Source organism: Leopardus geoffroyi, chromosome B4 (assembly GCF_018350155.1).
Source record: "Leopardus geoffroyi isolate Oge1 chromosome B4, O.geoffroyi_Oge1_pat1.0, whole genome shotgun sequence".
NCBI lineage: Eukaryota > Metazoa > Chordata > Mammalia > Carnivora > Felidae > Leopardus > Leopardus geoffroyi.
Window position 1 is genome coordinate 23,314,464 of NC_059341.1, and position 27,362 is coordinate 23,341,825.

Genomic DNA, 27,362 nt, shown 5'->3' on the forward strand with positions numbered 1-27,362 from the left:
CTATTGGTAGGGGTAGAATGAATAGCAGGTTCTTCATGAAGGCAGAGACATCACAGGTACTGAGCCTTGGAATATGGGCCACAGAGTAGTGTGCTGTATCTCCCTCTCTTTATTTTGGGTTCTTTTTCTCACTGTTAAGATAGGGGCTATCATGAAAACAGCTGTTTCTGGTCTCTTAATATAAAAGTCCTATTTCCCCAACCAGTTCTACATGGCCTTCACATGCAAGAACCACATTTTATGACTTCCCATATTCAGTCCCTCTTGAAATCACCTTGCATTATTTCAGGGAGGCGGTATGGAATAGTGTCTAGGAGGAAGGGTTTTAGGATTATAAACGTATACTTGAATCCATGAGCTTTCACTTTTGCTTACCATGTGACACTGGGCAAGTTACTCAACTCTTTCCATGTCTTTATCTTGAAAGCGTATAGAGTACCTCTCATGGTTGTAAAGAGTAAACAGTCATATATATATATATATATATATATATATATATATATATGTATATATATATGTATATATATATGTTTACATATATGTGTATATATATGTTTATATATGTATATATATGGTTTATATGTACATATAGTATATATATGGTTTATATATATAGTATATATATGGTTTATATATATTTTATATATATTTAGTTTAGCATAATGTGTGGAATGTAGTATTTTTAAAAAAAAACATTATAGAGTATATAACATGTGTCTGGCTAGGACTATAGATGCTGGAGATATAATAATGAAAATAACATGGATTTTTTTGTGGGGGTGGGGGGAGATAGATGATAAATAAGAAAAATAAATATAATAAATAATTCTTGATAGGAACAAGTGATATAAAGTTATAAATAGGATAATGAGATAAAGAATAGCTGAGAGGCAGGGTGGGCTGCCTTAAATAGGATGGTCAGGAAAGACTGTTGAGTTAAGAAATGAAGGATGAGAAGGAGACAGGCATGGAACAAGTTGAGGTAATCATGATCTAAATAGGAAATAGCAAGAACAAAGGTCTTGAGACAAGAATGAGCTTCAAATGGTCTAAGAATAGAAAGAAAGTGTTACTAGAATGTACTGAGAGGTGGGTAATGACATAGAAGATGAGTGTAATATATGCAGAAGGTGTTCAATAAATGGCTAAGAGACTGTGGTAATATAGAAACATATTAAGTGCTTTAAACATTTCTACCCCTTAGCAATCTGTAAATTGTGGATGAATCTACACTGTTTTCCTTTGGATGGTTTGGTTGTAATGTTATCTTATTTTGGTGCTTTTTTCTCTTTCCTCCTTTTACTCTTGGCCTTCTTGCCATTGCCTCCCTTAGCTCTGGGAGTTTGAGTTTTCCAGTCTCTCTGATGAGATTTCAGTAAAAAAATAAGCTATTTATATATATATATATATATATATATATATATATATAATTTTTTAAAGTTTATTTTGAGAGAGAGAGAGGGAGAGTGAGAGTGTGTGTGTGTGTGTGTGTGTGTGTGTGTGTGTGTGTGTGTAAACGGGGGAGGGGCAGAGAGAGAGGGAGAGAGAGAAACCCAAGCAGGCTCTGTCAGCACTGAGCCTGACACGGGGCTCTATCTCATGAACCCATGAGATCATGACCTGAGCCGAAACCAAGAGTCAGATGCTTAACCAACTGAGCCACCCAGGTGCCCCAAGAATAAGCTATTTCTAGTTGCTCCATTCTCAAATGTGAATGAACAAATTGGAATTTGAGAGGCAAAGGAGGTAGAAATAAAAAATCCAAAATTTCTTGCAAAAAGAAGCTGGGTGCTTTTCTTGCTCCCTGGCTCAAACCTGTACGTAAAGCCTTTTCCAGACACAGACAGCAGAATAAGGGCAGAGACACAGCAGGTTAACTCCTGGGCGAAGCATCTTTTTCTTCACCAGCATGCCTGGAATGACGTCCTGCAGATCCCTGACTTCTCTCAAGCTGGTAGCTGGCAGGTCTTGTCATTTGGCATTTCCTGACATACTTTGTTGTCCTTTATGGTGAGGTCTCAGATGTAGAGGTCAGGGGCTGCCTGTGAGAGGCACAAGGCATAGAAGTGAGATTGGAAGAGTCAGAAGAGAGACCACAAATATTTGGACATGAATTTGGAGGTAGACTTTGCATTATGGGAAGTATAGGTAGGAGTGTATCTTTAATGAGCATTAACAATGAAAATCTGGTTTATGGGTTTTAGGAAATAAAATAATCATCATTACCTTCTCTAACATGACAAATATGGAATTTAATCTATTGGTTACCTTGCTTTTTGCACCCATAAATTTTAAATAATATCTTATATGGTTTACTTTTCTTTCTCTGTCTTCCTACTTCTCTTGCTATTCCAGTATTTTTAGATAATTAAAGATGGTAGAATTTATAACCTGTCACTGCAGTAAGAAAAAAATAATAATCATAAAAAACCAAAACCCTCTGTGCTTTGTCTATTGATTGCCTCTAAGAAATGAAACTTGAATAACTGAATCTGTGCATTTTCAGAATGTTCCAAATTCCAAGAACTAATGGATTATCTCTCTCTAGATCAGTTGCTCGAAACCCTGCTACCTTTAGTTTGCAAGTGTCGGCAAGGAGACTTCACATACTGCTCCCCACCCTTGGAATTGGCTTCTGCCTTTCTTTTTCTTCTTAAAGAAAGAAAAAGGAACCATATATTTTACTTATCTCTAATATCATCTAACTTTTTAATCAATCATACTATTTCTTTAAATAGTTTCACATTGTTTTGAAGCCATTCTTGTTGGAGTCTCATGTTTTCTGCAGAATAACTATCATGGAAAATCTTTTCGAATTACTGAAAATTTGAATTCAACTGTGTGTTGGACGCAGGTTCTGTTACTTCTAGAATTTTTATTTTTTCATCTCCTGGAGCACAATTTCAAATACTTTCTAAGTATTTCAGGTACTTTCTAAATAAAATTTCTAAGTCTTCCCATGTCTGAAAACATGTCTTAGCGCATGATTGATTGTCAGAATATGGAATTATAGGTGCAAAGTCATTTCAGCCTCAGAATTTTAAAGACATTGTTTTTAGCATTTATTGATGGTGGTAAAACATTTTTGATATTAACCTGATTTATTACACTTTTGTAGGTAATTGTTTCTTGTCTCCCCATGGAAACTTTTAAGGTCTTTTCTTTTTCCTTGGGGTTCTGAATATTCATGATGATGTGCTTAGATGTGATTCTTTTTATTCATCAACCATACCACTTAGTTGGCCCTTTTAGACTTTTCCACTCAGAAATTTTCTTTTGTCATTGCTTAAAATTACCTTCTCCCATCCATTTTCTCTTTCTGGAACTCCTAACAGTTAGGTATTTGACCTTCTGGGTTGATCTCTGTATTTCTTAACTTTTTTCTCATTTTTCCATGTTTTTCTTTTTACTTTCCCTTCTAGGAGATTTTATTTTTTCTTCCTTTTTAGTAAATTTATTTTCATTTGTCAATCTCTTTTAATTTCTACAAACTCTTTCTTGCTCTGATTGTTCTTCATAATTGTATGATCATTTTCTTAAATTTCTTTGAGAAAATTAAAATACCTATTAAATTGTCTTCTGTTGCCTGAATTACTGTTGTTTGTTCCTGGCTTAGTTGTTTTGCTTTTTCATACCAGTTCTTCTCCTTTATGCTACCAGTTCATCTCAAATGTGATCCTTAGTCATCAGTTTTATGATTGAAGGGCTCAGTTAATTTACATGGCTAGATGACACGGAGCCTTCTCAGATGTGTAGGTCTAGTTTCTCAGTAGAACTCTCCCTTGATCGTGAGGCTTCATTTTCTTTAGAGTGCCTGAGAAGGAAGTTGGGAGTCTCTGGGCCACCCTAGACCTTTACTCTAGGAGAACTAATAACCAATTTTAGAAACTTTAGCTCTTCCCAGGCATTTTTTTTCCATCTCTTTACAGAATCATTCTTGGGTTTCGGTTTGGGAATACATACCATTACAGCACACAAAGGAGAATAACTTGTGTGACTGTTTAGAAGGAAGTCCTTCAATTCATTATCTTGATGTCTGCCTCATTTTCTACTTCTACTCTTGAAACCAATTGACTTTGAGTTTAAAATCTTTCTGAAAAGTCTGTTGGAAGAGACTCCATATCCAACTGCCATTACAATTGGATATAGAGGGATGAGGTAGAGAAATATATGCTCAACTCACCAACTTGAACAAGAGCTCAAACTTGGGTCTTCTGACCAGTCTTCCTACACTTATACCAAGGATATGGATATCATATACAGCCCTTTTCCTTATTAGGTATGTTTCCTTAGGCAACCCATTTCATCTCTTTTTGTCCCAAATTTCTTAACTATTATTTAGGGAAAATGATGTTGATAATACATAGTTGTAACGTAAACTGGGGAAATAATATCAATCACATACAGTTTCAGTGAGAACGTTTTAAGGTTGTCTAGCATAATGTCTGACAGTTAACGAGTACCTAATAAACGATAACTTAAAACATAGGGTTCAAAGCATCCAGGTAAACTCTATATTTAGTTCACATCTTGGGTTCCTAACCAAGGTGGCTTATTTTACTTTCAATGGGAAAATTTTTTATCTACTTTATGGCCTTATTTACTGCTATTATTTCTGGATTAGAAGTAGCCTTTAGAGTAAACACACACACACACACACACACACACACACACACACACACATACACTGTGCAGATTATCATCTGGGTAATCTGACCTGAACATCTGAATAAGAATCAACAGAAAAAAAAAGATTTAGTAATTTAAGAAATGATTAATACAAAGATATTTTCATTTAGATATTGCAGCCAAACACTAACATAAATGGCACTTTTAATTAAGTCAACAGGAAACTGAAGGTATGAGATCATTATTTTATATTTTAAGACATAAATTAAACATTTATTTTCCATGACAGATATACTTTGTCATTTTTTCCTTCCTAGACATTAAAAAAGTATGACTTTCGACATATTATATAACTTGCCTGAACCTTATTTTCCTCATCTATAAAACGAGAGGATACTTCCTCTTTTATAGGATTGTTATTTGGAAAAAATGGGTCAGTATAGGGGATCTCTTTGTACTGGGCCCCCTGAAAAGGGATTGTTGTACCCCATTCAGAAATAGTCATATCCAAAGAGTTGACACAAGGAACACTGTGGATGTGTTTGATAAAATAAATTGTCCTCTTGTTATTTAAAATTGAAATAAAATGAAGCTCAAAACAATCCCAGCGAAGGAAAACCACAAAATGAAACATTAGTCAGCGACCTCTATAAAAGTGGCAGACTCAAAATGTATTTTTCAGAAAGAAAAACGCTATTAACAAATTCTGAACCCTAGCAATTTGAAGAGATATGCTACACTTAAGTTTGAAAAAAAATATCTCCTTGAGGAGCCTCAAAATGCAAAGATTGTATATGTGGATGGAAAATAGATATTTCTCCTGATTGACCTTACTTCATTTTGTATTTATTGGTTCTTTCTCTTTTTTTAAAATCACACTTGAGTTATTTTTTTTTTCACACAAAATGTACAGATCTTCCCAAGGAAGGTGTGACCTGATTGCCAAAAAACCTTCCAAGAACAAGAAGCCAGACAGATGGAAGACGTTTGTCACTATGTAAAGTTTTGGCAAGCTTTCTTTGGACGTGTCTGCTGCAAAGTAGCATGGGGGAGGAGAACATTTCCTTGCTTTGAGACAGACTCTTGTCAAATTTTCTAGATGTTTTAGAGGGCATCAGATTATGTTCTTGGTTCTTTTGTATTTCTTGTACTTATATGCTTGAATTAAATGATACAGATGCTGGGTGCTTTTCTGAAGATATTTTCTGAGGATGAGATGCCTCAAGTGAAGAAACTACACAAAGCTTACTTAAGTCACTGAAACATGAATGTAGACTCTTCTACAGTTAGATGGAAAAAGAAAGAAAATAGCTCTTCTTCCCCTTTAAAAAAAGTCTTTTCACTTTTCCTTGATCGCATCCCATTTATGAGATATGCTCTTCTCTTCATATGCTACTTGTGTGCAAATAATTTTAATTAAATACTTGCTATATAGCTCATTGTTTTGCTTACTTTTTATTCACCCAACTCTTTAAAAAAAAACAACTTTTTTTAGGGGCACCTGGGTGGCTCAGTTGGTTGAGTATCTGACTTCAGCTCAGGCCATGATAGGTTCGAGCCCCACGTCGGGCTCTGTGCTGACAGCTTCAGATTCTGTGTCTCTCTCTCTGCCCCTCCCCCACTCACACTCTGTCTCTCTCTCTCCTTCAAAAATAAATAAACATTTAAAAAAGCCCTTTTTTAAACATTTATTAGAGATAGAGAGAGAGAGAGAGAGAGAGAGAGAGAGGCAGAAAGTGGGGTAGGGGCAGAGAGAGAGAGGGATACATAGAATATGAAGCAGGCTCCAGACTCTGAGCTGTCAGCACAGCTGTCTCGCACCCACAAAACGCGAGATGGTGACCTGAGCTGAAGTGGAACGTTTAACTGGCTGAACCACCCAGGCCCCCCCCCCCACAACTCTGTTTTAAAAATCTCTCCATGTTGCTATATATATAACCAGTCCATTTCTCTATTGCAGTATGGTACTCTACTGCTGCATAGTGTGTAGAAACTGTCCAGTCCCAGGGATGGGCACCCAGACTGTCTTCAATTCCCTGAAATTACAATAACACTGTAATAAGCTTATATACCCCTTTATAGATTTAAGTGAGAATTTCTTTGAAAGATAAATCCAAGACCAGGATTTCTGGGTTGCAGAGAGGAGTGAACGTATTTTACAAAATATTGTAAGATTGTTCTCTCGACAGGCTGCATCAGTCTACATACTCACCACTAGGGCATAAGGGATCCTACAGCTTTATGTTACTGCCAACACTTGGTGTTGTGCAACTTTCTAATTTTTTGGCCAGTTTAATGAATCCAAAGTGACATCTCACTACTGTTTTAATTTACATTTCTCTGATTACTAATGAGCTTAAGCATCTCTTCATGTGCACATTGTAGGTCTGTTGGGTTTACTTTTCTAGAAAATGCTTGTTTATATCCTTTGCCTTGACTTAAAAAGAACATCTTAAAAAGTTTCTACTTTTATATATTTTTGTTATACAGGAATCATAATAGGAAAATATTTCCTTGCCAATTTTGTACATTGTAATATCATCCAGTCTGTCACCTTTCAGTTACCTTTTCCCTTGAACAGAATTTTCAAAAATTTCTGATGTTATTTTCTTAAAATTTTGCCTTACAGGTTATGCTTTTGGGTTTAAGAAAGCTTTCAATACCTCATCACAAAAATATTCTTTTATGTTATCAACCACTAACTTTAAAGGTTTACTTTTCACAGTCAGGTTTTGAACATCTGGAGTTACCTTTGCACATGGTTAGGTAGGTATCCAGGTATTATTTTTGTTCATTCAGTGAGCCAGATTCCCAACGTTATCATCTTTATCATACATGTAAATGCCTTATATGCATATGTATGTTTCTGAATTCTCTATTTTGTTACACTGTTTCTCATGTCTGTTTTTCTGTTAATACTAAGTTTTATTGCCATGGTAGGGCAGTATGTTTTAATACTTGCTTGGGCAAGGCCTACCTCTTTTCTTTTCACAACTTTTATTATTCTACTTAAGTTATCAAGTTTTTCAAAATTCTATGTAGAATTTTAGTGGTTCTGCATTAAATTTATAGCTGCATTTGATGAGAATTTACATTTTTAATATAGTAAATTATTCCTTCTTAGAGCATGGGCTCTCTCTCAATTTATTAAGATCATCTATATTGTCTTTCATTAGAGCTTCAAAGTTTCTTCATAGAGGTTTTGTGGATTCTTGATTAAGTTACCTACTACAGAATTTATGGGTTCTGTTGCTATTTTAAATGGCATCTTTTTAGTTATAATTTTTTGGTGCAGATTTTGGTATAGATAAATGCTATTGATTTTTGTACATTGATCTGGTGTCCATTAATCTTGCTGCACTTTCTTATTATTCTCATATTTGTCTGTTGACTTATTGCCGGATAAATGATCCTCTACAAATAATGATGGTTTAATCTCATCTGAACTTTACATATCATTTTTTTTCTTTATAGAATTAGTTGTGACTTTCAGTACTATATTAAACAGCATCAGAGATAGTAAGCATTCTTGACTTAAAGGGAACATCTTAAAAAGTTTCTCCTTTAATTATTTTTGATAGAAGCAAGCTTTATCAAGTTAAGAAAGTGTCCTCCTATTTCTAGTTCATCATTAAAGAAAATTGGGTGGTAGAACTTTGGAAAATGGCTTTTTACCTTGATTAAAACAATCATATAATTATTCTTATTTCTTCTATTAATGCTGTGAATTTCATTGATATATTTTCTTTCTTCTTCTTTTTTTGGTCTTTTAAGTTTTTATTTTAATTTGTTAGTTAACACACAATGTTATATTAGTTTCAGGTGTACAATACAGTGGTTCAACAATTCCATACATCACCCAATGCTCATTACAAGTGTACTCCTTAATCCTCATCACCCATGTAACTCATCCCTCCCACCCACTCCCCTCTGCTAAGCATCAGTTTGTTCTCTATAGTTAAAAGTCTATTTCTTGATTTGTCTCTTTTTTCCCCTTCTGCTTATTTGTTTTGTTTCTTAAATTCCACATGAATGAAATCATGTGGTATGTCTTTCTCTGACATGCTTATTATTATTATATTCCTAATTCCATCCATGTTGTTGCAAATGACAAGATTTCATTCTCTTTTATGACTAATATTATATATATAATTGTATTTTATATAATATACATATATGCATATGTATATGTATTATATATATAATTGTATTTTATATAATATACATAATATATTGCACCAACAGTGCAAGAGGGTTCCTTTTTCTTCACATCCTCACCAATACCTGTTGTTTCCCGTGTTGTTGACTTTAGCCATTCTGACAGGTGTGAGGTGATATCTCATTGTAGTTTTGATTTTCACTTCCCTGATACTAAGTAATGATGCACATCTTTTCATGTGTCTTTTGGTCATCAGTATGTCTTTGGAGAAATGTGCATTCATGTGTTCTGCCAATTTTTATTTATATTATTTGGTTTTTTTGGGTGTTGAGTTGTGTAGGTTCTTATATATTTTGAATACTAACCCTTTATCAGATATTTAATTTTCAAATATCTTCTCCTGTTTAGTAGGTTGCCTTTTAGTTTTATTGATTTTTTTTCCTTCACTGTGCAAAAGCTTTTTATTTTCATGTAGTCCCCATGGCTTATTTTTGCTTTAGTATCCCTTGGCTTAGAAGACATATCTAGAAAAAAGCTGCTATGGCCAATGTTAAAGAGGTTACTGCCTGTGTCCTCTTCTAGGATTTTTATGGTTTCAGGTCTCGCCTTTAGGTCTTTCATCCATTTTGAATTTATTTTTGTGTATGGTGTAAGAAAGTAGCCCAGTTTTCCCAACACTTTTGTTGAAGAGACTTTCCCCATTCAGTATTTTTTCCTGCTTTGTTGAAGGTTAATTGACCATAAAATTGTGGGTTTATTTCTGGGTTTTCCATTCTGTTCTATTGATCTATGTGTCTATCTTTGTACTGGTACCATATACTTTTTTGATCACTATAGCTCTGTGATATAACCTGAAGTCCAGAATTTGCTTTTCTTTTTCAAGATTGCTTTGCCTATGTAGGGTCTTTGTGGTTCCATATACATTTTAGAATTGTTTGTTCTCATTCTGTGAAAAATGCTGTTAGTATTTTGATAGAGATTGCATTAAACCTATATATTGCTTTGGGTAGTATAGATATTTTAAAAATATTTATCCGTTCTAGCAGGTTTTTGGTGGAGTCTTTAAGGTTTTCTTTATATATTATCATGTCTTCTGCAAAGACTAAAAGTTTTACTTCTTCCTTACCAAATTGGATGCCTTTTATTTCTTTTTGTTGTCTGATTGATGTGGCTAGGACTTCCAGTACTATGTTGAATTAAAGTGACAAGAGTGGACATCCTTGTCTTGTTCCTGACCTTAGGGGAAATTCTCTGTTTTTCTGCATTGAGGGTGATGTTAGCTGTGGGTTTTTCATATATGGTCTTCATTATGTTGAGGTATGTTCCCTCTAAACCTACTTTGTTGAGAGTTTTTTATCATGAATGGATGTTGTACTTTGTCAAATGTTTTTTTTCTGCATCTATTGAAATGATCATATGGTTTTTATCCTTTCTCTTATTGATGTGATGTATCATGTTGACTAATTTCTGAATATTGAACCACCATTGATACCCAGAAATAAATCCCATTTGATCGTGGAGAATGGTTTTTTAAATGACTTGTTGAATTCAGTTTGCTAGTATTTTGTTGAGGATTTTTAGAAATCAGAGATATTGGCCTGTAGTTCTTTTTTATTTGTCGTATTTTACTTGGTTTTGGTATCAGGGTAATGCTAGCCTCATAGAATGAATTTGGAAGTTTTCCTTCCTTTTCTATTTCTGGAATAGTTTGAGAAGAATAGGTGTTAATTTTTTTAAATGTTTAGTAGAATCCATCTATGAAGCATTCTAGTCCTGGACTTTTGTATGTTGAGAGTTTTTTGATTAATGATTCAATTTCTTTGTTGGTTATCAATCTATTCAATTTTTTTTATTTCTTCCTGTTTCAGTTTTGGTAGTTTATATGTTTCTAGGAATTTATCCATTTCTTCTAGGTTGTCCAATTTGTTGGCATATATTTTTTCATAATATTCTCTTATATTTCTGTGATGTTGGTTGTTATTTCTCCTCTCTTGTTTGTGATTGTGTTTGAATCTTTCCTCTTTTTTTCTTGATAAGTCTGGCTAGAGGTGTCAATTTTACTGATTTTTTTCAAAGAACCAGCTCCTGGTTTCATTAATCTGTTCTACTTTATAACTTAATTTTTTAGTTTCTATATCATTTATTTCTTCTCTAATCTTTATCATTTCCTTCCTTCTGATGGTAAAGAGTTCTTTGTTGTTCTTTTTCTAGATCCTTTAGGTGTAAAGTTAGGTTGTTTATTTGAGATTTTTATTGCTTGATTTTTATTGTTTGAGGTAGACCTATATTGCTATGAACTTTTTTAGAACTGCTTTTGCTGCATCCCAAAGGTTTTGGACCATTGTGTTTTCACTTTCATTTGTTTCCATGTACTTTTTAATGTCTTCTTTTATTTCCTGGTTGACCTATTCATTGTGTAGCAGCATATTATTTAACCTCCACGTATTTGTGGTCTTTCCAGATTTTTTCTTGTGGTTGACTTCTAGTTTCATAGCATTGTGGTCAGAAAAGACACATGGTATGACTTCGATTTTTTTTTTTTAATTTTTTTTTCAACTTTTTTTTAAATTTATTTTTGGGACAGAGACAGAGCATGAACGGGGGAGGGGCAGAGAGAGAGGGAGACACAGAATCGGAAACAGGCTCCAGGCTCTGAGCCATCAGCCCAGAGCCCGACGCGGGGCTCGAACTCACGGACCGCGAGATCGTGACCTGGCTGAAGTCGGACGCTTAACCGACTGCGCCACCCAGGCGCCCCTGACTTCGATTTTTTTGATTTGTCAGGGCTAATATGTGATCTATTCTGGAGAATGTTCTTCATGCATTTGAAGAGAATGTGTATCCTGTTGTCTTAGGATGTAATGTTCTGAACATATCTGTTAAATCTATCTGGTCCAGTGTGTCATTCAAAGCCATTGCTTCCTTATTGATTTTCTGTTTAGATGATCTCTCCATTGATATAAGTGGGGTATTGAAGTCCCCTACTATCATTGTAATATTATCGATTAGTTCCTTTATATTTGTTATTAACTGTTTTATGTATTTGGGTGCTTCTATGTTGGCATGAATATTTACAATTGTTATATCTTCTTGTTGGGTTGTCCCCTTTATTATTATATAGTGTCTTTCTTTGTCTCTTGTTATAATCTTTGTTTTAAAGTCTGTTTCATCTGATAGAAGTATTGTTATTCTAGCTTTTTTTGATATTCATTTGCATGATACTTATTTCTCCATCTACTCACTTTCAACCTGCAGATGGCTTTAGGCTGAAAATGTCTCTTATAGGCAACACATAGATGGGCCTTGTTATTTTATCCATTCTCTCACCCTATGTTTTTTGATTGGAATGTTCAGTCCATTTATATTCAAAGTAATTATTGATAGATACGCATTTATTATAATTTTATTGTTTATTTTGTAGTCGTTTCTGAAGATTTTCTCTGATCCTTTCTTGTCTTTCTCTCTTTCATGGTTTGCTGATTTCCTTTACTGATATATTTGGATTTCTTTATTCTTTGCATATTTTTTAGTGGTTTTTGATATATCAGTACCAGTAGGTTTATATAAAGCCTCTTCTGCATATAACAATCTATATTAAGGTGATGTTCACTTAATTTTGAATCAATTATTTTCTTGTCCCCTCCCCATGCTTTATGTGTATATTTTAATAACATATATCCTTTTATTTTGTGAGTTCCTTGACTGATTTTTTTACAGAAGTATTCATTTCTACATTTTGTTTCCTACCTTTATCCTTCAGTCCAGTTGTCTACAGAGGCTATCTTTGCCTGTTGTGGGCAGTGTTTGGTTCCTGGCCTGAATGTAGCATGTTTTAACTAGGTGTGCTCTGGTATGTTTGTGAAATGAGACTGTTGCCACTGCCACAGTAACTGAGGCTCTGCAAAACTCCCACAATGGGAGTTGCGGTGTTTGCAGGGATCTGGGCTGCTCTGAGGGAGAAGTTCCGCTGCACTGGGATGAAAGCAAGCATGATTGGGAACGGCAGTATCATTGGAGCATGATGGGAAAGGGCTTGGTATGAGCAATTTAAGTAGTGTCAGAGCTGTACTAGTTCTCACTGGTGGCTGGTCCTGTGCTTATATGGAGGGGCAAAGGAGGGAAATGACACCAGCCAATTATTTTGCTCCTGGAGGGGTCTCTCCATGAATACTGTCTCTCTAGGTTTCACTCTGAGATGAACAAATAACCTCCCCACACTTGTGCCCCAGGCACTCTTCAGGTTACTCTTCCCATGCTGTGTGTCCATGGGTTGTTTGACTTCCTTGTATAGATGTATAGAGCAGTGCCCTCCAAGCTCTATAACCTTTAAAGATTTTTAAAGCAGCCAAGCCTGCTAACCTTTAAAACTCTAGGCTTTAAACACCTCCTCGTTGCCAGAAGTCATGAAATTTAGGCTCTCCCTCTTTCTAAGCCAATTGCTATGAGGATTCGTTTTGCCATTCACTCCCCCGTGTGCTAGTCTGTCTCTCATCCTTCTCCAAGACCACTCCATCCCCATTGCAGCAGCCACAATCTGCTTCTCTCCCAAACCCCATCTCCATACTTCCTACCTTCTTCAATGTGGCCTCTTCTACCTTTAGTTGTGGAGTTTGCTCTGCCAGTCTTCAGGTCAATCTCTGGGATATTTAGGGTGATCTGATAGTTACCTAGTTGCCTTCATGGGATGAGGCAAGTCTATGGTCCACTTATTCTGCTGTAATCTCACCTCACTGATACGTTTTCTGATGTTAAAACATCCTTTCATTCTTGAGATATACTCCAATGGATCATGATGTATAATTATTTTAAGATATTTTAACATTTGTTTAGCCAATATTTCCTTTAGGATTCTTGGATCTACATTTAGTTAAAATGGATATATATATATATATATATATATATATATACACATATACACACACACACACACACACACATATATATATATATATATATATATATATGGTATTATTCTCATGTGTTTTGGAATCAAAATCACATAAAATGCATTGTATTTGTTATATTTTAATTTGTTATACTTTTAATTTGTTATATCTTGTAAAGATATAAGAACTGTTCCTTAAAAGTTTGGTAGAACTCATAGACAAAACATAGACGCCTGAAGCTTTTCTGAGAAGTGAAAGATTTCAATTTTTTATGCTTATTGTCCTATTAAGTTTTATACTCCTTCTTGGGGCAAGTTTGCCATGTTATATTTTCTACCAATGTGTCCTTTGTCCATTAACTCTAGTTTTTAAAAGTTTATTAGAGAATCATTAATCATAACAGTTTTTTAAAACATTCCTTTTATTTTTCATTTGCCTACTTTTTATTTGCATATTTTCTTTTAAACACTTGAATCTCTTATCTTTTTAAAGAACTTTAGTTTTTTTTAATAACTGAAAAGTTTTAACTATTTTGAGATAATTTTAGACTTTAAGAAGATTAGAAAAGATCGTATAGACAGTTCCCACATACCCTTCACTCAACTTCCGATAACGTTAACATCTATGTAACCAGGGCAAAATTATCAAAACTAAGAAAGTAATGTTAGTACAACACTATTAATTAAACTACATATCTTAATCAGATTTCCTCAGTTTTTCCACTAATGTCCCATTTCTCTTCCAGGATCCAAAACAGGATACCATATGTTATAGGCTGAATTGTGTTTCCCAAAAACTCATATCTTGATTGTCCTAATACCCCCATGCCTCATAATGTGACTGTATTTAGAGACAAGATCCTTGTCTGTTACCTCTTTAGGTAATTAAGTTAAAATGAGGTCATTAGGATGGGCCTTAATCCAATATGACTGGTCTCCTTATAAGAAGAAGAAATTAGGAGACAGGCATGCAAAAAGGGAAGACCACATGAAGATACAGAGAGAAGATGGTTATCTACAAGACAAAGAGAGAGGCCTCAGAAGAAACCAACCCTGCTGACACCTTGATCTTGGACTTCTAGACTTCAGAATTATGAGAAAATAAATTTCTGTTGTTTAAGCCACCCAATCTGTGGTACTTTGTTATAGTAGCCTTAGCAAACTAACATACCATTTAGTTGTCATGTTTCCCTAGTTTCCTCCAATCTGTGATAATTTCTGGGTCTTTTCTTGTCCTTTAAAGATACTTCTCATGTTATGAACCGTTTGTTGACACTTTTAAAGAGTGCTGGCATGGTATGTTGTTCAGTGTCTTTCAGTTTGGATTTGTCTGATGGTTTGTCATGATTGGACTGACATTATGGACTTTGGAGAAGAATACAATAGACAGAAACTGTCTTTCTCATTGTATCATATCACAGAATACATAATACCAATATGTTTTAGTATAGGTGATGTTAGCCTTGATCACTTGGTTAATGTGGAGACCATGTGAAGACACATAGTTTGCCAGCTTTCTCTATGCTAAAGTTACTATTTTCCCCTTTTTTTAAGTGAGTTACTAAATTAAGCCCACCAAGGAGAGGTGAAGTAGTTTCCTGTTCATGGAGAGAGTAGTATCAAAGAACTTTGGGTACACATTAATACCAAGATAGTAATGAATGTTTGGGGGGAGATGCTCTGAAGTTATTCAAATATACTGTTTCCTTTTAAAGTTTTTCCCACTAATTTTAGGATTTATCAGTAGGTCTTGCCTGCAACAATTGTTTATGTGGTATTCCAATGATGATTTTCTATTTCCCTAATTCTTTCTAAATTTATGGATTGGAATTCTTTTGAAACAGAGTTTTCCCTTTTTCCTCACTTTTTAATTTGATCACTTATTTCAGCATGGACTTATAGATATTGATTTTGGGGGTTGAATCCAATATTGTCATTTTTATTTTTTTGCTGAAATAGCTCCAAATTTGGCTGACTTCCACCTTCTTGAATTAAATATTTAGATTTTTAAAAAAATCTTGTTTCCTTATAAGTGTATAGTATTTAAAGCAACAAAATTTCCTTCCAGTTTTATTTTTTATTTTTATTTTTTTAACATTTAAAAAAAATTTTTTTACATGTATTTATTTTTGAGAGAGAGAGAGAGAGAGAGAGAGAGCAGGGGAGGGGTAGAGAGAGAGGAGACACAGAATCCGAAGCAGGCTCCAGGATCTGAGCAAGAGATCAGCACAGAGCCTGATGCGGGGCACGAACCCACGAACTGTGAGATCATGACCTGAGCCAAAGTCGGACGCTCAACTGACTGAGCCACCCAGGCTTTTTTTTAAAAAACTTTTTTTTAAAAAATGTTTTATTTTTTATATTTGAGAGAGAGACAGAGAGACAGAGAGCGAGTAGGGGAGGGGCAGAGAGACAGAGACAGAATCTGAAGCAGGCTCCAGGCTCTGAGCTGTCAGCACAGAGCCCAATGCGGGGCTTGAATTCACAAAGTGTGAGATCATGACCTGAGCCAAAGTTGGACGCTTAACTGACTGAGCCACCCAGGTGCCCCCAGTTTTATTTTTATCTATGTTCCACAGTTTCTTTATCTGTAGTGTTTTCATTGCTACTCAATACTGAGTATTTATTAATTTATCTTTAAAACTAAGGGTTCTTTAGTAATTTGCTTTTATTTTTCAAACATATGAAATGCGTTAAAGGTAGCCTTTTAAGACATGTAATTCATAATTTCATGCATTATGATTCAAGGACATAAAGTTATAATGTATAAGACACTGGTCCTTTGGAATTTGAGGTTCCCTTTGAAATATAATCTCTGGTTTATTTTCGATAAATATTTGGTAAATATTTTGTGAATGTTAAAACAGAAAGTGAATTATCTGTCATGCAAAGAGTTCTATAGATGCCTAACAGCTTAACTCTACTAATTATAATATTTAGATACTTGCTAACATTGCTGCTTTTTGTTTGACCTATCAGTTTCTCATAGAGGTATGTGAAAATTTCTGATTACAATTGTTGAACAATTTATTTCTCCCTTAAGTTATATACGTTGTTCATAAAAATACACACATATGTGCATACACACTCAGGTGCACATATGTTCTTGATGGCTATATCTTCTTAATCTACTGTTCCTTTTACCAATATAAGACATCTATATTCGTTAGATCTTCCAGTTACCTATTTCTGCATAAGAAATGTATTGTAAAACCTAGGGGTATAAAACAAATATTTTTTTCACAGTTCTGTGGGTCACAAATTTGGGAAGGACTTGGCTGGGTGGTCTGTTTCTGATGTATGTGGTATCAGTTGGAGTGGCTGGGGCTGGAGGATCCACTTCTAAGACACATCTGACAACTGGGCTGAAATGTTTCAAGTAGCTGGTGTATGTATGGGAACTTCTTGGTACACTCTCTTTCCATATTCACTTCACCTGGCATCTTGTATTTCCTCATGGCAGGATAATTTCAGGATAGCTAGGCTTCCTATACGCAGAATATACTTACCCCCTTCACACCCCTCACTCCCAAAGTCTCATCTCATTGTGGTATTGTCTTAAAGTCAGGATTAAGCCATTTGAATGAAGTCTAGATGAGCATGAGTCTTCATGTGTATGGTCCCTCAAGTATACTACCTCTGAATCTGAAGACCTATAAAGAAATATTATCTGTCTCCTTTTCCCATTATCCTCCCTTACTATATGATGATGGTAAGGGATAGCACAACTACAATAACACTCCAGTTAAAAAAAAACAGGGGAACAGGTTACACATAGCAGCTACTAGATCGTGGCAATTTTGAAATCCACTTCAACGCATATCACCAATTCCTTGATTACCCTGCTCCCTGGGAATAGTTCTCTGAAGGTTCAGCCTTTACCTCTGAGCTCTTGATTCTGTCCTCTGAACCATCCTTCCTCTTCCCTAAGAAATTGACTAAGTTTCCAACTGAATGGCTTTCTTGGCTTCCTTCTTGTCCACGGAAGTGTGGGGAGGAGGAAGTATCTTTATTTTGTACTGTTTCTTTTCTTTTTAATTTAGAATGACAGTACTCCTACTTATGCTATTCATTGAAGAATGTTCTGGGTTTTCTATGAATCTTACTGGGTCTCACTCTATTAGACAGAAGCCAGATTTTTAAATCTTTTTAAGATAGGCAATTTTCTATCTTGGGCCCTGTGGCTATTGTGCAATAAAGCCTTAAAAATCTTAGAATCCCTATTGCTTAACAGAGAGTGTCTATGAGGCATACCTGGAAGACCATTTGGAGTCCTTTAGTCTAGCTGAAAGGTTCTATGAAACACCGCCTTACATCTTTCTGACGTCTTAATGAAGGATTTTACAGATGCCCCCCTAAAGTGGTTCTTTGCTCTGAAGCCATTTAATATTCCAAGAATCTTTTGCTAGAAGAGATTTTTGCAATATTTCCCCCCGCCCCCCCCCCCCCCCAATTCTGGCTCTCTGATATTTTTTCTAAATTTTACTCAAAAACTAAATAGCTCCATAGAGGCATTATTCACAACCAAAAAAGTGGAAACAACTCAGTGTCTATCAACAAATGAATGAATAAACAAAACACAGTGTATAAACACACTGTAATACTCTTCCATTGAAAAGGAAGGAGGGGCGCCTGGGTGGCTCAGTCGTTTGAGCATCCAGCTTCTGCTCAGGTCATGATCTCACAGTTTGTGAGTTCAAGCCCCGCATAGGGCTCTGTGCTGACAGTTCAGAGCCTGGAGCCTGCTTTGGATTCTATGTCTCCTTCTATCTCTGTCCCTCCCCCACTTGTGCTCTTCTCTCTCTGTCTCTCAAAAATAAATAAATGTAAAAAGAAAGGAAATTCTGAAACCTGCTACAACGCGGATGAGCCCTGAGTACATTAAACTGAGTGAAATAAGCCAGCCACAAAAAGACAAACACTGTCTGATTCCAACTGTATGGGGTACCCAGAGTAGTCAAATTCTTAGGGATATAAAAAAAGAATAATGGTTTTACTCTAGGAGTTAGGCAGAGCAGGGAATGAAAATTATTGTTTAAAGGGTAGAGAGTTGTAATTTTGCAAGATGAAAAGAGTTCTAGAGATTGGTTGCACAACAATACAAATGGATTTAACACTACTGAACGGCACACTTTTAAGATGTTAAGAGGGTAAATTTTGTGTTATGTATATTTTACCACAATTACAAACTTTTAAAAGCCCAAACCAAAACTAAGCAGTTCCTCCTTTAGTCCATGTTTTTCTTTTTGTATCTATCATAGCCAAAAAAACCCCAGGTAGTACTTTCTGCATTTGGCCTAGAAACTTCCTTAGGTAGATCTACAAGTTCAGTTGTTCACAGGTGACAGTGTTGCCAAACTTTCCACATACTATGTACCAACAGTTCCTTTTTCCTCTGCTCCGATACCATTTTCCTCATTGTCTTAAAACACAATGTCTTCAAAGTCTTAAAAGACTTAGCCACATATTCCCGCTTTTATTAGCCATCTCTTTGAAAGCCTTCCAGCTTCTGCCGCTGCCTGATGCTAAAGCCAGAGCCACATGTTTTAGGTTTTTGTTATGTCAGCAACCCACTTCTAGCCACCAGATTTTGTTCTGGTTGTTAGGATAGACGACTGATGGCAGCTGGTCTACCAGCATCTGTAACATCTTTTTTGGCAGAACTTCTTCCCTGTACTCCCATCAATATTGACTATATGGGCTGTTGGTGTCAATTTTTTGGTAGTAATGGAGCAGGAAATTATTGTCCAAGGTACTAGAGGAGGAAGCAAAAGCAGAATTTAAAAACTTTCCTTCAACCTATCCAGTCTTTCTTTCCGTCCATTCACCCATAGTAGTTCATTATAGTTTTCAGTTTGCTTGGGTATTCTCTTTGCGGGGAGGGCATCATTGTTACTACTTCTGGCTTCTTTCTAGCATCTGCAGTTTCTTCAAGGTTAATATTTGGGGTGGGCTGATTTAGGAGACAGGGGAAATTTCTTTTTAAGTTTTCATTTACGTTCCGGTTAGTTAATATACAGTGTAATATTGGTTTCAGGTATAGAATTTAGTGCTTCAACACTTACATACAACACCCAATGCTCATCACAACAGGTGCCCTCCTTAATCCCCATCACTTATTTAACCCATTCCCCCACACATGTCCCCTGTGGTAAACATCAATTTGTTGTCTATAGTTAAGAGTCTGTTTCTTGGTTTTCCTCTTTGTTTCCCCTCATGTTTGTTTATTTCGTTTCTTAAATTCCACATACGAGTGAAATTGTTTCTTAAATTCCACATATGAGTGAAGTCTCTGACTGACTTATTTTGCTTAGCCTAATACTCTCTAGCTCCATCCATGTTGTTGTAGCAAATGGCAAGATTTCATTCTTTTTTATGTATTTACCCAAAGAATACAGAAATACTAATGTTTATAGCAGCATTATCAACAATAGCCAAATTATGGAAAGAACCCAAATGTCCACTGACTGATGAATGGATAAAGATGTGGTATGTACACACACACACACACACACACACACACACACAGGACTTAGGGGAAATATTACAAAGGTATGGACTATGGAAATTTTAGTCTGGTGGGAAAAACATCATTAAAATATGAAGAAGGTAACCACAGTGTATTATGGGGAGAAGAGAGAAGTAGCTTCTAAAAAAATTTTTTTTTAATGTTTATTTATTTTTGAGAGAGAGAGAGAGAGACAGAGCATGAGCAGGGGAGGAGCAAAGAGAGAGGGAGACATAGAATCTGAAGCAGGCTCCAGGCTCTGAGCTGTCAGCAGAGTCCGATGTGGGGCTGGAACTCAAGAATTGTGAGATTATGACCTGAGCCGAAGTCAGACACTAAAACGACTGAGCCAGCCAGGCATCCCTGTTTTTTGTTTTTTTTCTTAAAATATTTTTAATGTTTATTTAATTTTGAGAGAGAGTTAAAAATTTTTTAATTAATTTTTTTTTTTTTTGAGAGAGAGAGAGAGAGAGGGGAAGTAGCTTCTAAATCAGATTTGGAGTTCATGGAAGGCTTTAGAAAGGAGTCAAGTAGGAGTTATGATAGGTAGAGCATAGTTTAGGCAAAGGGACTTCAGGTATAAAGACATGTATAAAAGAATGGCTTTCTGAGACAACATGAATTTTTAAGGACCCACATATAGTTGTGAATTGTCTGAAACAAAGAATGTATTCAGAAGAGTGGATGGAAACATTAATAGTAGCAGGGGCCTGAATATAATGTTATACCGAAGAGCTTGGATTTTATTCTTTAGGACAGTGGGAAATAATTGATTTTAAGCAGGGAATTGTTAGGATCAGATTGACATATTGTTAATTTTTTTTTACTTCTTAAAAATATTTATTTTTGAGAGAGACAGAGAGACAGCGTGAATGGGGGAGGGGCAGAGAGAGAGAGAGGAAGAGACAGAATCCAAAGCAGGCTCCAGGCTAGGAGCTGTCAGCACAGAGCCCAACACGGGGCTTAAACACGTGAACAGGAAGATCATGACCTGAGCTGAAGTCGTGGCTAAACTACTGAGCCACCCAGGTGCCCCAGATTGACATATTTCAAAGATTGCAAGGACAGCACAGTGTGATGCTTAAGCTCTAGTGCCCTTTGCTTGTGTGGAAACCTTCTAATGTCCTGGAATGAGCACTAGCAATGAGTTTTGTGGTCAACCGTTTTCTGTAAAATTTTTAAAAGGAGGATATTTTAACTGCAAGGGTCTCTTACTACTGTAACTTGCTTCTATTACATTTTCCCTAGGCTGTGGGCATTTTGGAAACCAGCTAAGGGGAAGTTCAGGATTATTTATCTATATTAAAGCAGTTTGTAGTTACATTTACATATAGCTAAGTTATTGCTAGCCATCCTGGTATACAAATAGCTTCTGGTAATGATCTTGCTACCCACCCAGCAGTTAAAACACAAAGATATGGGGCCAAAGGTCATATTGTGATACATGTGTTCATGATTTTCCACGTGTTTCTTAAAGAAGGACCCTAAATAAAATAAACATCAGCACCTACAAACCAGTATCTTTACCTGGAGCAATACGAGGTAGGACCAAATCAGTAAGCTATTGTAAAATGTTTTTAGCCTTGTGAGAGATGAAGACCTGAACCAAGGCAGTGGTAGCAGAAAAGGAGGGGAAGGGTTAAGATGCAAGAAGCATTCAGACAGTACAATCTAGGGAACTTGGTAATTGTTTTGATTTGGGGGTTTCACAACAGATTATCGACTCGGATAATTGGAAGGATGGAAGCCATTCATGGAAAAAGAACATGGGGGCAACTGCAAATTTGGGTGGAGGACGAATCCCATTTTAGGCTTGTGGCATTTCAGGTGTCAGGTAGAGAAAAATGCTGGTCTGCAGCTCAGCTAAACACCCAGGTGTTGGGAGATTAATTTACAATATTTTCTTCTCTGGAGGCCACTCGCCTGGCTTTTTTGGCCCTTGCTTTCCAGACCCCACACCAGGGAACTGCAGCCACTTACACAATCCCAGAGCTTCCCAGAGGCACCCGCTCACCGGATGTGGGAGCAGCACTTCCGCCCCCAGGAGGCATGCGCTTGGGGGACGCACCGCTCAGGGGCTGCTGGGCTCTTACCCGGCCCACCCGCTGTGGGCTCAGGGTAGCTAGTGGGTGGTTTTGCCTCTGCGTGGTTTTCGGCAGGATACCTTTTCCCACCCAGCGAGCGTTCTTTTCCCACCTAGTCCCCCAAACTTCCACTTCCCCTGCAGGAAGTCAACGGCACCTCCCCGAGGGCTTTGTAGGTCTCCAGGCACCAAGGCAGCACAGCGGCGCTAATGAAGATGAGTCAGCACTGAATTCCCAGCTGGTAAACGCACGACTCATTACCTTTGGTGGTTTTGCACAAACCCCAGAAAGCTTCGTGAGCTGTTTACGGTCTGCGGTGACTTTTGGTTCTTGCATATGAACCTAGAATTAAGAGGGAAAACTCTCAGTGATTAAGATCCCTATTTCTTAAGCCAGTTTCCCTTTGAAGGGACCAGAGTAATTGCAGCCTCCCGGAATCTTAAAGTGGCCAATGTTCCTGAGTGGGAAGATGTGCACTATTTTGTAACTAAAATCAGTGTAGTCAGATAGTTGAGGAAAACCTGACCTCGTTATTCCTGACAGATGTGGAACAAATAAAAATGTATAGTTTTTATTAGTTTACTACTTACAGATGTATTCCAAATAAGCCATTTGTGGCAGAATACCAAAATATACTAGACAGTAGTAGCTCAGGGGGATATTTTGTGTCATTGACGTTGACTGGTAATGGAGAGTGTGGTATGAACCTGCTGTAATTATACCTTGAGTCACTGGTTGAATTAGAAGTCTCCTGTCCACTCTTTAAAAAAAACAAAATCAAAAACCTAATCATTCCACTGACTTGCTGGAAGTTTTTCTTTTTCTTTTTTTGGAATCGCACTTTTTACTTTGTAGTATGACCCACACTACAGTGAAGCTCCATGAAGGCAGGGACTTTTTCCCCCCTCCTTTCTGTTGCATTTCAAAAGCCAAGAACAGTTTTGGCCCAAAGTAAGCCTCGACATACTTATTGAATGGTTGAAAAAAATGAATGTATTGTTTTTCAAAGAGCATGAAGTGGAGCTTGCAGTGGGCCAGCATGATTGGCATGAGCTATGTGGAACATAGTTCTAGTGAAAGTCCTGCAAGTAAGGCAATCAGAAAATGAACAAATTTTAATGGAATACCTTGTATACCCCAAATGATAACTTCCCAGATCCCCCAGAATTTACCATCTTTTCTCCATTAAACATTCTGACATTATTATATTTGGGCCTATGTGGTTCACCTCCGTGGCATCTCTCATAGTGGTGTGTTCATACCAGAAATAAGTATTTGTTGAAAGAGCAAGGGAGGAAACTGGCTAAGGCATTAGGTTGCCTGGGAATTCATTAATTTATCACACGAACAGCCATTTGTTTTATAGAATTATGGTCCACAAGCTTGCAAATTGTGTCTTTTGCAAATTGAAGTTTGTTTCTGTGAAGGATTTGTAAGTTTTCTATGATAATTTTTGGGTTTTCATTTCAGTGATCCTCTGAAAAATTAATTTACACATGTTCTGGGTTATCTCGATAACGAAATACTAGCCAGAGGGTTTGGTGTCTCTGTTTTCTATCTCTTTGGACCATGTTAGCGCTACTTAGTGTAGTAGTTTGTTTCAGGTAAATAAGGAAAGATCAGAGGCAGCCTTACAAAACATAAGTGACTTATTCACCCCAAATTAAGCCCAAATGACATTAAACTGCTTTGTGGGAAGATTTCACAATAGTTTAAAGGGAGAAAAGAGAGAAATGAATCATAATAGGTGATAGAATAGGTGATAGAATAGAATATTCTATATTCTATATCTATCTATATTCCATATATATATATATATATATATTCTATACCTATATCTATTCTATTCTATTTAGTTTGGCCAAGTGTATTCATTGGTGTTTTTAAATTAATATTTTAAATTTAAATTTTGTTGAATTTATAGTTTTGTTTGCATTTATTTCATAATTTTGTGGGTATTTTTGTAGGTACAAGAACTATGATACGAAGAGTTTGAGCCTAACTTGATATTTGTACATATTTAATAATGTCATAATGAAAATAGTTTAAATTGGGAACAAGAGACCTTGAAAATGTGTTTTTGCTTTGCTCAAGTTTGTGAGAAATGACATTACAAAGCTTTGAGCTTTAAGGCCCAGAACATAGAATATTTATTTAAATGAAGTGCAGGTGGTGACAGTTCACTGTAGGAAAAAATGTTTCTGCTGCTAGTAGTGCTCATGGTAGTGAAAAATAGAAGAGAGGGATCTTAGCAAAATGAAAATGTAAGAAGATTGGTTGGAGAAAATGGAAAAATTTTAGATAAAATTAGAGCTTTCTTTGCAGTTTTGCTCTTGGCTCTGAATTTGTGAGCTCTCTTTCTTAGTGATTTTTCTCAAATGGCTAAGTGAAATGCAGTGTTTTTGTTTCCAGAGTTAAGAGAAGAAAATTGCTAATCAGCACTTCTGTAGATGGTGCAAATCTCTGGTTTGGAGCACTGGGAGACCTGAAGAGCTGCTTAGAGTCTTTGTGGTGGAATATCAGAGGAAAGAGATGCTATCCTCCCCTCCCCATCTCCCTATCCCTGGCCCTGCATTGGGAAATAGGAATAGAAAGAAATGAGATGAAGGCCTTGTTTTGGTTTACTTTAATAGAAGGGGTACTGGGGGGCAGTTGTTATTTTAGAGTCAACTTTGCTACCATGTCCAGAGCAAAACTGTCAGGAATTCAGTCAATCAACTGAATATTTATTGAGCACCTCTATGGGCCAGGCATTATATGGGGAGTTGAAAACAGTGAACAATACAGGGTCCATGCCTTTGGGACTTAAGTAAAACTAATACTTGTTTTTTTCTGTTGTACTGTGTGCCTATCTTCACTTGGTACACTTTAGTTGGATGTGAGTGGGCGATGTGAAAATTTTTAGTGCACTCTTATATTGATTTGTCTGATTTCTGGGATGGAGCACAGCGGTAGAAATTGTAAAGACTCAGATTAATTTGTTCTTATCTTTCTCTGTTTTTAAGGGGTGTTATGAAAGTTGACATAAATCTTCAGAAAGTGGACATTGACCAATGTTCAAGTGATGGCTGGTTTTCAGGAACTCACAAATGTCACCTTAACAATTCAGAGGTAAGAACATGAAGATAAAGTCCTCTGAAATCAGAAGCTCGGAAATGTATAACTTTTGAATTATATTGTATTTGTATGGGTAAGTGAACAGGAGACATCTTACTGGGAAAGAAAAATCTCCTATGCAGTTCTGAATGTTGCCAAATGAACTGGAAGAGGGGTAAAAAATGTTGTGCAGAATAACTGTTCATTTGGCTGAAGCTAAAAATATGTCTGAAGTTTTGCTTTAAAGTCTGACCCTCTTCTTCAGAATGGGGCTCCAATTAAAATAGCCATGAAGTGAGAAATCCCAGGAGGGGTCAACCAGATTATGCACATTTTTATGCAGTGTGATGATTGTTGAAACGTAGAAGCTATACATTCAGACATGCTGCCATCTGGTAGGAAAGCAATAAAGTATGGCAGGGCAATTTTTGAGAACAAGGAGAAAACTATACAGGGACCTGGATATGAAACATGTATACTTGTGTATGTTTTTCCAGTTTGCAGCTCCTATCTGTGCTCGATTTCATAGGACCCTGGTTGGTAAAGAATAGGCCTAGAGATCATACATGTGGAAATAAGACTGTTATTTGTCTTTTGTAGTTTCAGAGAAGAAATGCAATGACATCCTGATTTCATTTTCAGTATCTATCTCTCAGGTCGCCAAATACTGGAAACAGCTGTACAATAAAATTCCTGATCTTAAACGAATACTTGGGCTGTCCTACCTTTGAGTCCATGAATTTGTGAGGAGAGTCAGCTTAACTTATTTAAAATACAGGGGATATTGCTATAAATGTAGTAATTTAAATTTTCAATTTTGATTTTTGCTCTTGTGAAGATGATTTTATGTAGTGCATTTTTTACCTTCTTACATGATCTTTATTTTTTAATTTTAATTTTGTTTTAGTTTCAGTAGAGTTAATATACAGTGTTATATTAGTTTCAGGTTCAATACGTAGTCTAATTTTAAGGTAAGAAATTTTAAAGCAGAAGGATACTATCAGTGATTGCTTATTTGTGCCATTATACAGAGAAAAAAGTGCACAGGCATGTACACTGGTGTACATGCATGTACATATGCCCATTGCATGCTTCCCATGTGCAGCCTTCCCATATCCTGCCATATACAACCCATGTACTCCCATACCCTCATACCCCGCCACTCCCCAAATAATCTTCCACGGTTTCACACATCCCCACTACCTATACTATACCTCCTCCGATCCCCATACTCCCTACCACAATATCTCTCAACCCTCCCACCCACTAAAACCCCAAGAAATCCTCATAACTCCTCACCTCCCTCTAAATCCGTCACATATCCCTGCCATATCCCTGTGACTCCTACTTCCTTAGTATCCTCTGTACATTCCTGCGTATTCCCATACCCCCTCCCACATTTCTGTACATCTTCACATAGCCAACCCTCCACACAGCCCTCACTTCCTTCTCTCCCCTCACCCCCAAATTGGGACTCAAATTATGTAAGTGAAAGGTGTTGGTCTTACCAATTCATAGAAGTTAGGGTCCTCTTTTTGCTTCCTTTCTCTCTTCTCATGATTTTTGAACTTTTCTGAGTTTCCACTTCCCTTTGGATTCATTCTGGCATTTCTAAAGATAGGAATCTCAATCACTGGTCAGTGAACACCTTTAGCTTGATTATTATCTCCATGCCAATAGCATATAGCTATTTAGCTTTGTCTTTCAGCCAGGGTGGAATTTTTTTCTGCATGGATGTTGTAGTGTGGCTATGGGCTCATTTCTGTATAGCCTTGTTTCAGTGGTGTTCCTGGATGGTTCAAATAAGTAGTCTGTCTACAAACAAGGAGGTATTTACTTTTCAGTTTGTTACAGTTGCTGCTTGCCTCCAATAATCTTGGTATAGTTTTTTGTTTGTTTGTTTGTTTTTTCCTTCTGGCACTTCTGTTTGACTAGATGGTTATATTGGAAGAACTTTTTTCTTCTTTTGGAAGGTTGATTTATTTTCATTGCGCCAAGATT

The 27,362-nt window shown here is 36.4% G+C and overlaps 1 protein-coding gene across 1 annotated transcript in view; it reads left to right on the plus strand.

The window, feature by feature from the left end:
* Window positions 1–27,362, plus strand: part of GPR158 (G protein-coupled receptor 158) — a 426,697-nt gene that overhangs the window by 11,916 nt on the left and 387,419 nt on the right. The window contains exon 2 of the mRNA XM_045462585.1: window positions 25,271–25,376. Within this exon, the coding sequence (XP_045318541.1) occupies window positions 25,271–25,376 (106 nt within the window). The remainder of the gene's footprint in view (window positions 1–25,270; window positions 25,377–27,362) is intronic.